Source organism: Galeopterus variegatus, unplaced genomic scaffold (assembly GCF_000696425.1).
Source record: "Galeopterus variegatus unplaced genomic scaffold, G_variegatus-3.0.2 Scaffold5101, whole genome shotgun sequence".
Classification (NCBI taxonomy): Eukaryota; Metazoa; Chordata; class Mammalia; order Dermoptera; family Cynocephalidae; genus Galeopterus; species Galeopterus variegatus.
The window spans coordinates 152,435-166,662 of NW_007731212.1; the positions used below are offsets into that span (position 1 = coordinate 152,435).

Sequence of the window (14,228 nt, forward strand, 5' to 3'; positions counted from 1 at the left end):
GCTTGATAATCACCTAAGGTTTTCTTTTGAAACCCCAGAGAGGCCTCACTTTATGATTAAATCCAAGGCTAAGAGCCACACCCTAAGACAAAAGGCAAAGCCCAAACAACCCCACCCTAGCAAAGTTGAAAACCAAGCCTCCGCAGGATCAAGGTGATCCACCGGTAATTTAACTGCCTGCCAGAACAAAACTGAACCTTCTTCATAGGAACATAAAAAAAAATCCAGATTCCCTGTAACATATCACCCACAATGTCTGATATACAATAAAAAGTCCAGTCTCCTTATAATATGATCAACAATGTCCAGTATATAATAAAAATTACTAGACATGTAGGCAGCAGGAAAAAGTGACCCATGAACAAGAGGAAAAATACTCAGTAGATGCAGACTCACAGATAAGATAACCCAGATATTGAAAAACAAAAACAAATAATAAATGCTGTGAAGAGAACTACAATCAAGAGATATGATGGAGAGTAACTGTGGTCACTTTAGATGGGGAGGCCGGGAAGGGCCTCTGTAAAACTGTGGGCTTTGCTTTTTTGAAGTGTGAAATGCCAGGGAGAGGAAATAGTGTGAAGGCCCTTGAGGCGAGAAAGAGCCAGGCCTGTTCAAAGAAGAGCAAGGAAGTCAGTGTGGCTCATAGTAAGGAGGCTGAATTTATTTGAAGAATGAATCACCTTTGAAGCAATTGAAGCAGGAGGGAGACTTACCTGATTTCTGTTGTTTACTTTCCTTTGAAGCGAGGCTGTCATTTCAAATATTTAAGAGCTAATTGCATTTCACTTTTTAGCTCTTTATGCATGTCTTTTACTCATTTTCTACTGCCATGTTGATATTTTTCTCATTATTTATTTATGTATTTTTGGTAGAACCTCTTTTTACATTAGAAATGACCTGTTTGCCTCTAATAAGTTACATATATTTTTGTCATTTGAATTTTGAATTTGCTTGTGGCATTTATCTTGCCTTAAAAAATTTTTCTTATGCCATGGAATTTGTCACTGTTTTCTTTATGACCTTCAACACTCCGATAATATTAAAAAACCTTTTTCTAGGACTGATTTACATCTTTAAAAGATCATTCTGGCTGTTCCATGGAAGGATGATAAGGCAAGCATGAAAAAAAAAAAAAAAAAAAAAAAAAAAAAGGTGTGAAATAGGTATTGGGGGGATGGTTAGTGGTTTGGGAAGATTTTAGAAGGAGTAAAAGATGGAACCAGTGAGGCTGAGGGGTAAGGGGGAAGAGTGAGAGACAAAATGCCCACAGGCCAGAGAAGGATTTTGGCAGAAAGCCACTGCTGTGTACCAGACTGAGGTTGCGGTTGCAGTGTGCTGTGTGATGTAAATGCCCCCACTGTTCCCCATGAGAACTTCAGAAAAGTATACAGTCCTTGCTGTGCCTTGTGGAACTGGGTTAGCTTTTGGGGGTGGGACAGGGGACAGAGTCCTGCCTCCAGGTAGGCCTGGGGCTAGAACAGAGGCTGGCCATCCAGGCTCTGCCTCATCTGGGCATGGAGGCACAGCACGGCCCTCACCCCCACCTCAAGGGTTGGTAGTAAGGACTGAGTGATTTAACACAAGAGAAGGCTCACAACCCAGCACTGGGCACCTGGTCTGTAAGCCACATCAGTCGTCAAGGGCAAGCCAGAAGAGCCCCTGCGATGGCTCATGTACTGCCTTCCCTTCCAGAACCCAACGTCTTCCTCATCTTCAGCCATGGACTTCAGGGCTGCCTGGAGGCCCAGGGTGGGCAGGTCAGAGTCACCCCAGGCTGCAATGCCAGTCTCCCTGCTCAGCGCTGGAAATGGGTCTCCCGAAACCGGCTCTTCAACCTGGGCGCCATGCAGTGTCTGGGCACAGGCTGGCCGGGCACCAACATCACAGCCTCCCTGGGCATGTATGAGTGTGACCGGGAGGCAGTGAATCTTCGGTGGCACTGTCGTACCCTGGGTGACCAGCTGTCCCTGCTCCTGGGGGCCCGCACCAGCAATGTGTCAAAGCCTGGCACCCTTGAGCGTGGTGACCAGACCCGCGGTGGCCAGTGGCGCATCTACGGCAGCGAGGAGGATCTGTGTGCTCTGCCCTACTATGGTGAGGGGGTGCTTGCAGGCGAGGGGTGGGGTCCCTGGTGTCCAGGGGACTGGAGCCATGGAGGGACAGACCCCAGGGACAAGGCCTCTGGCCTCTGTGGACACTTGGCAGTCACATCTTTAACTGTAATAGGAAGCATTTTTGAATAATTAAGGAAATTAACTTTAAAGCATTTAATTTTACTTTTTTAAAGATTTCAAAAATTAACACACAACTTGTAAAGACTTCAAACAGCACAAAAGTGTATAACATAATATTAAGTGAAAATTCCCTTCTCCCAGGCCCACTTTCTGGGGGGAGACCCCATGATAACCCCCCACAGGTGTCTTAATCCCTCTTTTGCAGGTGGTCAGTGGGGACCCGAGCCACCCAGTGAGGGGCCTCTTATGGTGGGCAGCTCCACGCTGGGGTCCTTTCCTGGAAGCCACCCTGAGTTCCAAGATGGAACTTTGGTGGGAGGCATAGAGCCTGGGGCTGGGTTAGCTGAGCAGGGATTCCACTGGACTCAGCCCTCTGTGGGCAACTTGAGTCCCCCTCACCCCGATGGATTTTGGACAGGCATTGGGGGAGCCCCTTCCCAGCCCTACGGGAGGTGAGGCAAGACCTCACCTCTCCCAGAAGGAGCCTTAAAGCCACTGTCTGGCGCCTTTGCCCCCCTTCCACTCTCTGCTGATCTCTGCCCACCCAAGCTCCCTGAGTTATAGATTTTCCCTGAGGGGTGAGGGGGTGGGCCACCTTGGGGTCCGCATGCCAAGGGCCTGGTTCCCCTCCCTGCAGAGGTCTACACCATCCAGGGGAACTCCCACGGGAAGCCGTGCACCATCCCCTTCAAATACGACAACCAGTGGTTCCATGGCTGTACCAGCACGGGCCGTGAGGATGGGCACCTGTGGTGTGCCACCACCCAGGACTATGGCAAAGACGAGCGCTGGGGCTTCTGTCCCATCAAGAGTGAGAGCCGGGTGGTGGGGGGACGGGGAGGCGCCTGGAGGGAGGCTGGTAATTCTGGGTTCAGGAACTGGGGAGGGACCTCGGTGTGGGCGGTGGGACTTTTCCAGACCGGAGAAGCTGTCCATCCTCTTACATGGAGCAGCCTGTGTGGGGTCTCTGCACTTCCTGAAAGACTCCCGTGTGGGCCCTGAAGGAAAAGGCTGGGGAGGGACCACTGGTTGTCGTGGCAGGTAATGACTGTGAGACCTTCTGGGACAAGGACCAGCTGACTGACAGCTGCTACCAGTTTAACTTCCAGTCCACGCTGTCGTGGAGGGAGGCCTGGGCCAGTTGCGAGCAGCAGGGGGCGGATCTGCTGAGCATCACCGAGATCCATGAGCAGACCTACATCAACGGTGAGGCTGGTCGGCTGGCCCCGTCCCGGGCTGGTCGGCTGGGGTCGGACCCACCCTAGGGGCAGGGCGGGGCCCCAGGAGCCTGAGACCTGCTCCCATCTTTGGAGGCCCCTGTGCCCTTTCTGCTGGGGGTCAGGGGGAATGTTGTTGGTGGGGGCAGGGCAAGTGGAGAGAATGGGAGGGCAAAGGATGGGACTCCCCCTTCTCTGGGTCCCCCTCTTGCCATCAGGGCTCCTCACGGGGTACAGCTCCACACTGTGGATTGGCCTGAATGACCTGGACACCAGCGGAGGCTGGCAGTGGTCGGACAACTCGCCCCTCAAGTATCTCAACTGGGAGAGTGGTGAGGCGCTGGTTGGGGGGCACAGGGTGGCAGAGGGCCCCCACAGGCACTTAGCCCCCTTTTTACCCCTCTCCCCTACCCTACTCCAGGCAGGCAATGGGGGGGAGGGGAGCACTACCCTTCCAGGACTGGGCCGCTCAAGCCCATGCAGTGCTTGGTGCCAATCAGGAGCTGCGGCCCCCTCCTCGGGCCTCGGTGGCTCTGGCCCCAGCTCCCAGACTGGAGAGTGGCCTGGATTGCGGCCTCCACTCACCCCTTCAGCCGCAGTTTTGGGCCATGAGCAGCGCAGCTAGCCGCCTGGCCAGGGAGGCCGGGCTGGAGCTGGTTGCTGGGTAGAGAGTTCAGCACCATGCGGGCCCGGGTGAGGATGCAATGAGGACCCTGCGGTGGAGCCGGAGCCAAGGCGGGGCCGGGCCTCTCGAGCTGGCTCAGGCTGCGCAGGGAGCAGAGGGAGTCGGGGTGGGGTGAGCAGGCCCCAGGAGCCACGGTGTGAGCATCTCTCCCCTGGGGTGCGGGATCCCTGTTCTCCCTGCAGATCAGCCCGACAACCCTAGCGAAGAGAACTGTGGGGTGATCCGCACCGAGTCATCCGGCGGCTGGCAGAACCGCGACTGCAGCATCGCGCTGCCCTATGTGTGCAAGAAGAAGCCCAACGCCACCGCCGCCCAGCCCACCCTGCCAGGTGAGCCGAGGTCTGGCCCGCAGGGTGGGGCGGGGGCTCATCCTGGCCACAGCCCCTGCCGGCCCAGCCTTTCCTCTCATCCTCCCTGTTCTTATTTAATTGTTCAACTAAAGTCTGAACAGACTGGAACGTGCCAGTTATTCATTCCGGGAACATTTGTTGAAAACTGTGTTAAATGCTGACAATACTCAGCAATACTCTGTGGAGACCACAGTCTACTGGAGGTCACAGACATCTCAACACACAATTCGAATATCCTGAGTTATAGGCCATTTTAGAAATGTGCTTAATAAGTGTCAGAGGGGACTAGAGAAAAAACTGATTAAGCTTCCAAGAATTAAGGAGGGTTTTATGGGAGTGACATTTGATTTAGGCCTTTCAAGTTGAATGTAAATTTAAAAGTCATGAAGAGGTGTGGGGGAAGGGCACTCCCTGGAGCAGGAGCTGCATGTGCAAAGGCATGAATGTAAATTTAAAAGTCATGAAGAGGTGTGGGGGAAGGGCACTCCCTGGAGCAGGAGCTGCATGTGCAAAGGCATGGAGGCACGGAGTCCTTAGCGGCTGTAGGGGATGGTGAGTATTGTAGTTTGGCTGGAATGTAGACTCTACTTAGACCAGCAGCACAGCATCACCCCCGAGCTTATTAGAATGCACTCCTCAAGGGTAAGGATCACCTTCCCGGCCAGCCAAAAAAAAGAAAAGAGAAATGCAGAGAAGCCCCTCCCCAGATTGATTGAATCAGAACCTGCGTTTAACAAGATCCCTGGGTGATTCATGTACAAGTACAGGTTGAGGAACACTGGCTTAGAGGGCATGGGAAAAAAGAGTTCAGAAAGGCAGGTTGCAGCCAGTCCCTGAAGGGTCTTGGCTGCTGGGCGAAGTTTGGGTGGGGCCAGGCAGGTTGTGGGGAGCCTTTGCAGGTTTTTAAGCCAGGGAGTGTCTTTCTCACATTTGTGATTCATAGAGGTAGCTCTGAGGTCTCATAGAGGAATTTGGGGCAATGGGCACGGCCGGCTTTGGGGACTGTGTCCCTTACTGGTGTGTGGCCTTCAGTAAGCAGCTCAGAGTCCTCACCTGAAAATTGAGAATAAACTTCACCCCCTTAACAGGGTTGTGAATAAGGCTGGAGATCTGTCCTGGAACAGAAGTCTCTGTAGGTGGCAGTGGATGGTGTTTTATCAGTGTAGGTTGGAGGGGTTACAGCTGTGGGGATGGCGATGAGGGGATTTTTACAAAGAAAATATGGCAAAACCAGAAAAATCACAAACCCCAGGAAGTAAAGAGCTTACAGAGCAAAACTGCTCCTGGCAATTGAAGTCTTGCCCAAGATTGAGCATTGTCGGCCACTGCTTTCTCCTCCCACCCCCTAGGGGGTCAGGAGCAGAGTCTTGAAATATCACAGCCAGGAGCATCTAGGGCCCCCCACCTCTAGCCGGAGGGAGCCTGGGGCGGGCACCAAGCCCAGGTCTGCCCAGAAGCAGCTTTCTTAAGGAAGGGAGACCCAGGGGGAGGGTTGGGCGGGGGCATGCCCAGCCCATTTGTGTCCCCTGGAGGGACTGGGCCCTGGGCCTTCCCAGTGTGGCTCTTGAGGGGACTCCTCCTCCGTGGCCTTGCGGACCTGCGGATGTCTGTGTCGTCGGATTTCCTCCCCTCACCCCAGCCCACATCTCTGCATGAGGCATATTCTAGCAGTTGTTCGGGCGAGCTCTGCCTTCCGGGTCTCATCACTTACGGCATGTCATGCACCAAGGCAGACGCCATCGTGCCCCGAAAGCACCCAATTTTCCTGGGCATCTCCATTTCCGGCGCTACCTCTCGGTTCTGAACAGCCGCTGAAATAGTGTTCTGCCTGGGGCGGCAGCCTCGGGCCTTAGCTCATTGGCCAACAAGAGATGATTGGCAGTTCCTGAGCCAAGGAGCGAGCCCGCCCAGGCTCTCAGCCCCACCCACCGCGCCGGGTCTCCGGGAAGAGCTGCGGCTGGAGCCCGGAGCGGTCTGCCCGGCGGAGCGGGTCCGCGCATCCCAGGCCCGGCGAAGCTTCGAGTGCGCACACGCTTTCCCGCCCGGCCCGGCAGAATCCTGCCCGAGCCTGGCACTGTGGGGGTTTGGTGAGGGCCTGTTCTCTCTTGCCAAGACCCGAGCGAGGGCTCGTTTGCCTCCGCTGCCCTCGGACCCCAATCCCTAGAGGGTGAACCTGGAAAGCACGCGAGGTGGGGGCAGGGAGGGCGGAACGGCCGGTTCTCAGCCCTGGGGCGCAGGGAGAGGAGTTGGGGGTAAGAGGAGGAGTCCCAGCCAGGGGATGTGGCCAGTCGGCAGTGACTGTGCACCCCGTGATGTTCCTGACCACCCGCCCACCACGGCCTCAGACCCCTGGTGGGCCCGCTGGGCCCCATTAGTGGGTCAAGGCCCCGTGTCCCTATTCCCTTCATCCAGGACTGCCCAAGCTAGCACAAAGTCGGTGCTCAATAAGTCTTATTTGAGAGAAATAACAAATAATAAATGATGGTTCCATTTATTAAGCAAGGTGGCCAGGAGCTAAGTTTGAATCCCATGGCAGGAAACCTCATTTATGGAACAAGAAACAGGCTCACGGGGTGAGCTGGTGTGTCCTGACTCTCCGCCCATCTCTTTCTGAGAGCTGCAGCCAGAGGGGCTGCCCTGTCCTGGGTGGAATCTTCCACCACCATTGGGTCTCTGGCCCTGGGCCTGCAGCAGCCCTGGAGAGTTTTCTTTTCAGCATCTCCCTGACCTGGTGGGGAGGGCTGATGTGTGGGATAGGTTTGGGGAGGAGGTGACTTGGAGGCACTGTCTGTGCTGACACCAGTGGGTTGGTGTCCAGACTGGGTGGATGGGCCTCTGATCAGTGGCCTTGTGGGTCTCTGCAGACAGGTGGGCCAACGTGAAGGTGGAGTGCGAGCCCAGCTGGCAGCCCTTCCAGGGTCACTGCTACCGCCTGCAGGCCGAGAAGCGCAGCTGGCAGGAGTCCAAAAAGGCGTGTCTGCGGGGTGGTGGCGACCTGCTCAGCATCCACAGCATGGCAGAGCTGGAGTTCATCACCAAGCAAATCAAGCAAGGTGAGAGGCTGCCTGTCCACACATCCGGGGAGGGCAGGGCCTCCCACCACCCATCCAGTCCTGCCCAGGAGGCTCAGAGAATGTCCCTTCCTCCCCTGCTGGTGGCTAAGGGTGATCTCTCATTGTCTTCTCTCCCCTCCTCTCCTGATGCACCCCCAGAGGTGGAGGAGCTATGGATCGGCCTCAACGATTTGAAACTTCAGATGAATTTTGAATGGTCTGATGGGAGCCTTGTGAGCTTTACCCACTGGCACCCCTTTGAGCCCAACAACTTCCGGGACAGCCTGGAGGACTGTGTCACCATCTGGGGCCCGGTGAGACCCCCCATCACCCCGCCCTCCTGGTGTTGCCCCAGCTAAAGGATATCCTACTATCAGTGCCTGCCCATGACACCCCCCCTAATTGTCCTCTTAGCAGTCCCCACATCCCCACCAATCCCTTCCCTTCCACATGGAAAAACTGCCAGGGCTTGAATCCCACCTCCACCCCCAAAGAGCTGAGTCATCTCGGGCAAGTTAGTAGAGGGTTGCCTGGCACATCTTGATCTCCTGCCAGCTGCTCTTCCCTGCCAGCAGGTGGCATCAGAACCCACACTATGTGGAGATTCTCCTGAAGCAGGCCTGCTCTCTGCCAGCCCTCGTCCCTTGTACCCTACCAGCCCAGGGTCCTGTCTTCCAAGAAATTATGGGGTTACAACTATTTGCCATGGTTTTGGCTTAGACATGGTGTGGGTAGGGAAGGAATTGATGTAGGGCTTCAAGCGGAGCTAAGAGACCCTTTAAAAAGGGACATAGCCATAGGGACAGATTGCCCATCCCAGGGACAGGTAGGACATTCTGCTGTCAGATACTGCAAATAGTGCCAGGGACTGTAGCGGCGGAGCCATTTGCCTTAGAGGATGCTATTTAAAAATTTAAAAGCAACTATTTATTGAGTGTCTACTAGGTGCCAGGCATTTTTCTGGTTGCTGTGATACACAAACACTTTTGCCTTCAGGATGGTGCTTAAAAGCAGACACTGCTGGCTGGGAAGCTGTGGGTACTGAGGGGGGCTAAGGACTAAATTCCTCTTCAGCTTCAGCAGCTGAGATTCGGGTCTGGGCACAATGGCCTCCACTCACCCTGGCTCTGTAGGTACTAGCTGGACACCTTGGGAATCCCATTTGTCTCTCCTGCTGTTGGTCACTCTAACGATCTTAGCCAGTTTATTTTTTGCTCTTTATAAACTGAGGTATAAATAATTTAAGAGAACACCTTTTCCCATTTAGAAGGTGCTTGTTAAAGTTTCCAGGCATTTGCACATCAACTGTTTGTGCTCTCATCAGCCCTGTGAGGCCTGTTGAGCTAATCCTGCTTCCCCATTGTGCAGCCTGGGACAGAGACAAGTCAGAACCACACAGCAAGTCAGAGGCAGGGCCAGGCCGAGAAACCAGGTTCGAAGAAGGGTTTGGGAGATTTGTGGGGAAGGGGCTGAGACTCTCCTGCATCTTGTGTCCTTAGGAAGGCCGCTGGAATGACAGTCCTTGTAACCAATCCTTGCCATCCATCTGCAAGAAAGCAGGCCAGCTGAGCCAGGGGGCCGCTGAGGAGGACCACGGCTGCCGCAAGGTGAGGGTGTTTCTGGAGCTGCCCTGGGTGGGGCCAGCCAGAGGGGTGGATGGAATCCTCACCCTGAGTCCTAAGCCCCCTCTCTGTGGGGAAGCCACTTCCTAGCAGCAGCAGAGGACAAGGAGGTGGGCACAGTCTGGGTGAGCGGAGGCTGCTGGGGGTAGGTGTGGCCTCTGTGCACCCCACTCTGGACCTGCTCCCCTCAACCCCACCCCCGGCTTGGCTGATACATGCCACACTTCTAAAACAGTGTGTGCTTGTCTGTCTCCTTTGGAGGAGTGAGGCTACTCTGGGTGGCCATGTGCCTCCCCGCTCCTTGTGTTCCCAGCCCCAGTGGGCTTCCAGAAGATGCTCAGGGAGGGAGGGAGGGGATTAAGGCAGGAATGGGTGAATAAACGAGTGGGGGAGTGAGTGTATGAGTGAGGGCACGGGTGGGTGACAGGCCCATCGCCCTCCTCCAGGCCCTCCCAGGCTCCCCTTCCATGGCCTCTATGTTAGTCCGTTTCTGTTGCTTAAAACAATATACCTGAAACTGGGTGATTTATAAAGAAAATGAAATTTATTGCTTATGGTTTCTGAGGCTAGAAAGTCCAGAGTCCAAGGAACACATCTGGTGAGGGCTTTCTTTGGTGGTGGCTTCAGCGATGGCAGGGTCTCACACTGCGAAATGGCAGAGCAGAGAGAGAGACAGACAGACTCTCCTCTTCTTTTAAAGTCCTCAGAACCACACCCCTGACCACCGTTTTTAATCCATTCACTACTGCAGGGTCCTACAATCCAATCACCTCTTCAAGCCTCTTCAAGGCTTTCAGTTACCATAACAGGATTTCTCACCCTGTGAACAGTCACCGTGGGGACTAAGTTTCTAATACATAAAACTTGGGGGACACAATTCAGGCTTCGATGAGTTTTGGGGGGACATAGTTCAATTCTCTACAGCCCCACAGCCAGCCGGGGCGTGAGTGGTGTGAACGGGTGCGGGGAGGTTGTTCATAAAGGACACTCTGTGGCCTTTTGGCCCCTCCCCCATCCCCTTGCTGCCAGTCTGGCTTCTCTGTTTTCCTTTGGATGAAGCCCCTTACCACACCCCGCTCCACCCGCATCCCAAACCCTCCCCTAAGGAGGAGCAGACAGGAGCCCAGCTGAGGAGTTTGGGGACCAGAATGATCAGGCCTGGCCCAGGGGCTCTGTCCCGGTTCTGTGAGGTGGAGGTTGGGGGTGGAGAGGAATTACTAATTGCCCTGGCACTGGCCTGCCTGGAATGTGTGTGTTGGGGGATGTTGCGTGGCCACAGTTAACACTCAGATCACCAGGGGTCTTAGCACAGCCCCTGCCAGGCATATGGGGCTTCCCCACCACACACACATCACCCCTGCTTCCCTTCTGCCCCGGCTCCTGCCAGCTGCTCGGAGTTGACACCGTGGCTACGGTGGTCTCTTCTCTGCAGCTTCTCTGCCCCTCCCTCCCACCCCCAGGCCGGGCACATCCTTCGCTGACTCCAGTTTTCCAGGCCCCTGAGGATTACCCAGCCCCTCCACATCCTGGCTACTGTCGCCAGCTTTTCAGCTCTGGTTTCCCAGCCAATTGGCAATTTCCCCACTGTGTCTCTTGGATTAAGTGCCCAGGAGAGGAGTCTGATGGGCCATTCATCTTTCACCCAGCCCCTCCACATCCTGGCTACTGTCGCCAGCTTTTCAGCTCTGGTTTCCCAGCCAATCGGCAATTTCCCCACTGTGTCTCTTGGATTAAGTGCCCAGGAGAGGAGTCTGATGGGCCATTCATCTTTTTGAGCCATGCCACCCTGGGGCCATGCCTCCACCCCTGGTCTGACAGTTGTGGGTAACGGTGGGGAGGGGGGAGTGGAGAGAGACCAGGTGCAGAACACAGCACAGGAACTGCCATCTCAGGGGTCAAACCAGTCCCCGCTGTCCTGTGCACACTCAGTGATGCCCCGATGGCATCCCTGCCCCAGGATTTGTGGACAAGGGTCCTCTCCACAGACATTCCTCTTCTGCCCACTCTCTTGAGCCAGGGTTGGACATGGCACAGCCCATCCTGCTACTGGCTGGGAGAGGACCAGGTGCCCTACAGTGAGGCCCGGCGCCTGTGCACTGACCACGGCTCTCAGCTGGTCACCATCACCAACAGGTACAGGAGGGGGTAGATGTCCTGACCAGCCCTTACCTATGTCCTGGCCTAATGTGGCCCTTCCACCAAACAGGGTAGCATCTTGCCAGCATGCCCAGGGGGACCTGGGGTCCTTTGAGCCTTACTGGCCTCCAGGGCCTTCTAAAAATCTTGTCACAAGAATAACTCTCATTTGTTAAGCGACCACGGTGTGGGGCAGGAGCAGGCTTAGATATGGGCTGGATGCCCAAGGAAACCTTGGCTGTGTCTGCTTTTCTCTGCTTTCTTCTCAGCAAGGCAAGGGGTGCAGAGAGTAGAAGGGGGAGCTGGGTGCTCTGTGAGTCAGCTGCAGGGCCTCCAGGGGTCCCCACTTCCCTGAGAAAGTTGTTGGCTGGGCGCAGCACCCAAGCTTCCAGGGCAGGGTGTCTGGCCTGTGGCCCGGGGAGTGGGGGGCGGGGTGTGAGCTCCCTGCCTTCACCAGCCTGTCTCCCGAAGGTTCGAGCAGGCCTTTGTCAGCAGCCTCATCTACAATTGGGAGGGCGAGTACTTCTGGACGGCCCTGCAGGACCTCAACGGCACTGGCTCCTTCTGCTGGCTCAGTGGGGATGAGGTCACGTACACCCACTGGAACCGGGACCAGCCTGGTGAGCCCCTCCCCACGGCACCCGCCAGTGCCCTTCTTTGACTTGCCCTGGTGAAGCTGGGAGGCCGATGGGGGATCTGCCCTGCCAGGACTGAGCCCCCGGGCTTCACAGTCCACTGATCACTTGTACAGCGTGGGGTAATGGTTAGGAGCACAGGCTCTGGAGCCACACTGCCAGGCTCAGACCCTGACTCTGCTCTTTACTAGGTGTGCCTCCTCGGAGCCTCAGTTTCCTCATCTGTCAAGTGAGGATAATGGTACCTTCCTCATAGGGTTGATGTGAGGCTTAAACATGCATAAAGTACTAATATATAGAAAGAATTAATATACATAACGTGCTTAGAATAGTGAGCATAGTACAAGTGCTTGCTGTTACTGTTATTTCCACTTCACATTCCTTATCTTTTTAACCCTTTTAATAACTTAATGAGGTCAATAATGAGACAGGCTCAGAAAGGTTAAGCAACTCGCCTAAGACCTCACAGCAAGTAAGCATAGAGCAAGGACTCTGCCTCCAGTCCCTTCCTCCTGCCTGGGCCCTGAACCCACGGACACAGCCAAGCTGGTTCCCAGTGTGAGGGCCGTGGTGGTGCCCTGCAGAGGTGTCAGAGAGGACGAGCCATGAGTCTTCCTCCTCAGCGTGTGGCTCTTCCTCCCTCCCTCAGGGTACAGCCGTGGGGGCTGTGTGGCCCTGGCCACGGGCAGCGCCATGGGGCTGTGGGAGGTGAAGAACTGCACCTCGTTCCGGGCTCGCTACATCTGCCGGCAGAGTCTGGGCACACCAGTGACGCCAGAGCTGCCGGGGCCAGACCCCACACCCAGCCTCACTGGCTCCTGTCCCCAGGGCTGGGCCTCGGACCCCAAACTCCGGTACTGCTATAAGGTAGGGCAGCCTGTTGTCATGTGGGGGAAGAAGGAGGGCAAGAGCAAAGAGGTGGCTCACCTGGGGGGTCCCAGTGGGGACAGCCATCATCCAGAGACACCACATTAGGTTGTAGACAGAGGTAATTTCTTGTCAGTGGAATTTGAGGCCTGGTGCATGTGAGGAATTGAAGGAGCCACAGAGATCATTGTTTTCAGAGGTTCCCAAATGTTGGAGCCAGCCTAGCTGTTCTTCAGAATCACCTGGGGACCCTGATTAAAATCTAGGCTGCCACTCTGGAGATCTGGATTCAGTGGGTCTGGGTGGGGCCTGGCAATCTGTATTTTTGAACCCTACCAGATTTGGGAGCCACTGACATAGTCCAAGTTCTTTTATTATGTGCAGAAATGGAAGCTTAGGAAGAGGGTTGGGAGATCTGGATTCAGTGGGTCTGGGTGGGGCCTGGCAATCTGTATTTTTGAACCCTACCAGGTTTGGGAGCCACTGACATAGTCCAAGTTCTTTTATTATGTGCAGAAATGGAAGCTTAGGAAGACGGTTAGGAAGCTTAGGAAGAGGGTTGCTCACAGCAAGCTGTGCCTCTGCTGGGATTAAAGCCCAGAACTCACCACTGGTTAGGGGATGGGACACGGGGGCACTGTCCAGGAGCTGACTGTGCCAGCTCCCTTCCCCTGGGGCTTATTCTCTGATGAGCAGGATTGTCCTTAGCTAGTCTGAGCCCCTTGTCCAGTGAGGCCCCAGCCCCCCTCCCCTGCTGTCATGGGTTGGGCAGCAGGGGCCCCCTGGGGAGGTGGGCCGATGGGGACAGCTTAAACAGTGGGACTCTGCTCCTGCAGGTGTTCAGCTCAGAACGGCTGCAGGACAAGAAGAGCTGGATCCAGGCCCAGGGGGCCTGTCAGGAGGTGGGGGCCCAGCTGCTGAGCCTGGCCAGCTATGAGGAGGAGCATTTTGTGGCTGATATGCTCAACAAGAATTTTGGGTAATAAGTCTGGGACAGGCCTGCCTGCACACGCATGGGTTTTGCTGGACATGGAACCAGGGTTGGGCAGAGTGCAGGTGACCCCAGTGAGGCCTGTCTGAGGGCTTGGAATGATGTGTGTAGCTGCTACTAGTGCCAGGAACATGCTGCTTCCCCTCAAGTATCCCTCATCCCCTGGAGTCTCTGGAGAACATATTGCTGTGATCCACTCACTCACAGGAGACTATGCTGCTCATCAGCATCATGGAGCCAGCAACGCCCCCCTTAGACTCACAAATTTTATATAAGTGACTCCCACCGCTTCTCCATTGCAAAATCTTCTACATGCAGATCCAAGTTGAGCATTTTCCCCCCACCTTATACCATCTCATAATAACCCATACTTCTCCATAAATAGTATTTCCTGAGGGATAGGAGAGGCTGCAACTGTGAGTACTTGCTCATGGG

General features: G+C 55.1%; 1 protein-coding gene across 1 annotated transcript; it reads left to right on the forward strand.

Moving 5' to 3' along the window:
• The first annotated feature begins 1,667 nt into the window (after positions 1–1,667).
• LOC103604354 (C-type mannose receptor 2-like) lies at positions 1,668–14,210 on the forward strand. The gene is made up of 12 exons (XM_008588915.1): positions 1,668–2,097; positions 2,875–3,048; positions 3,279–3,443; positions 3,673–3,786; positions 4,322–4,468; positions 7,354–7,542; positions 7,702–7,856; positions 9,042–9,149; positions 11,182–11,297; positions 11,772–11,920; positions 12,585–12,802; positions 13,639–14,210. The coding sequence occupies exons 1-12, from the start codon at positions 1,668–1,670 to the stop codon at positions 13,783–13,785; spliced, it is 2,112 nt and encodes a 703-aa protein (XP_008587137.1). The 3' UTR covers positions 13,786–14,210.
• The last annotated feature ends 18 nt before the right edge of the window (positions 14,211–14,228 follow it).

Coding starts and splice junctions, on each gene's coding strand:
- LOC103604354 (XM_008588915.1), top strand. CDS start 1,668: ATGGCTCATGTACTGCCTTCCCTTCCAGAACCCAACGTCTTCCTCATC. Junction 3,787..4,321: donor GTATCTCAACTGGGAGAGTG/GTGAGGCGCTGG, acceptor TTCTCCCTGCAG/ATCAGCCCGACAACCCTAGC. Junction 7,857..9,041: donor GTGTCACCATCTGGGGCCCG/GTGAGACCCCCC, acceptor TTGTGTCCTTAG/GAAGGCCGCTGGAATGACAG.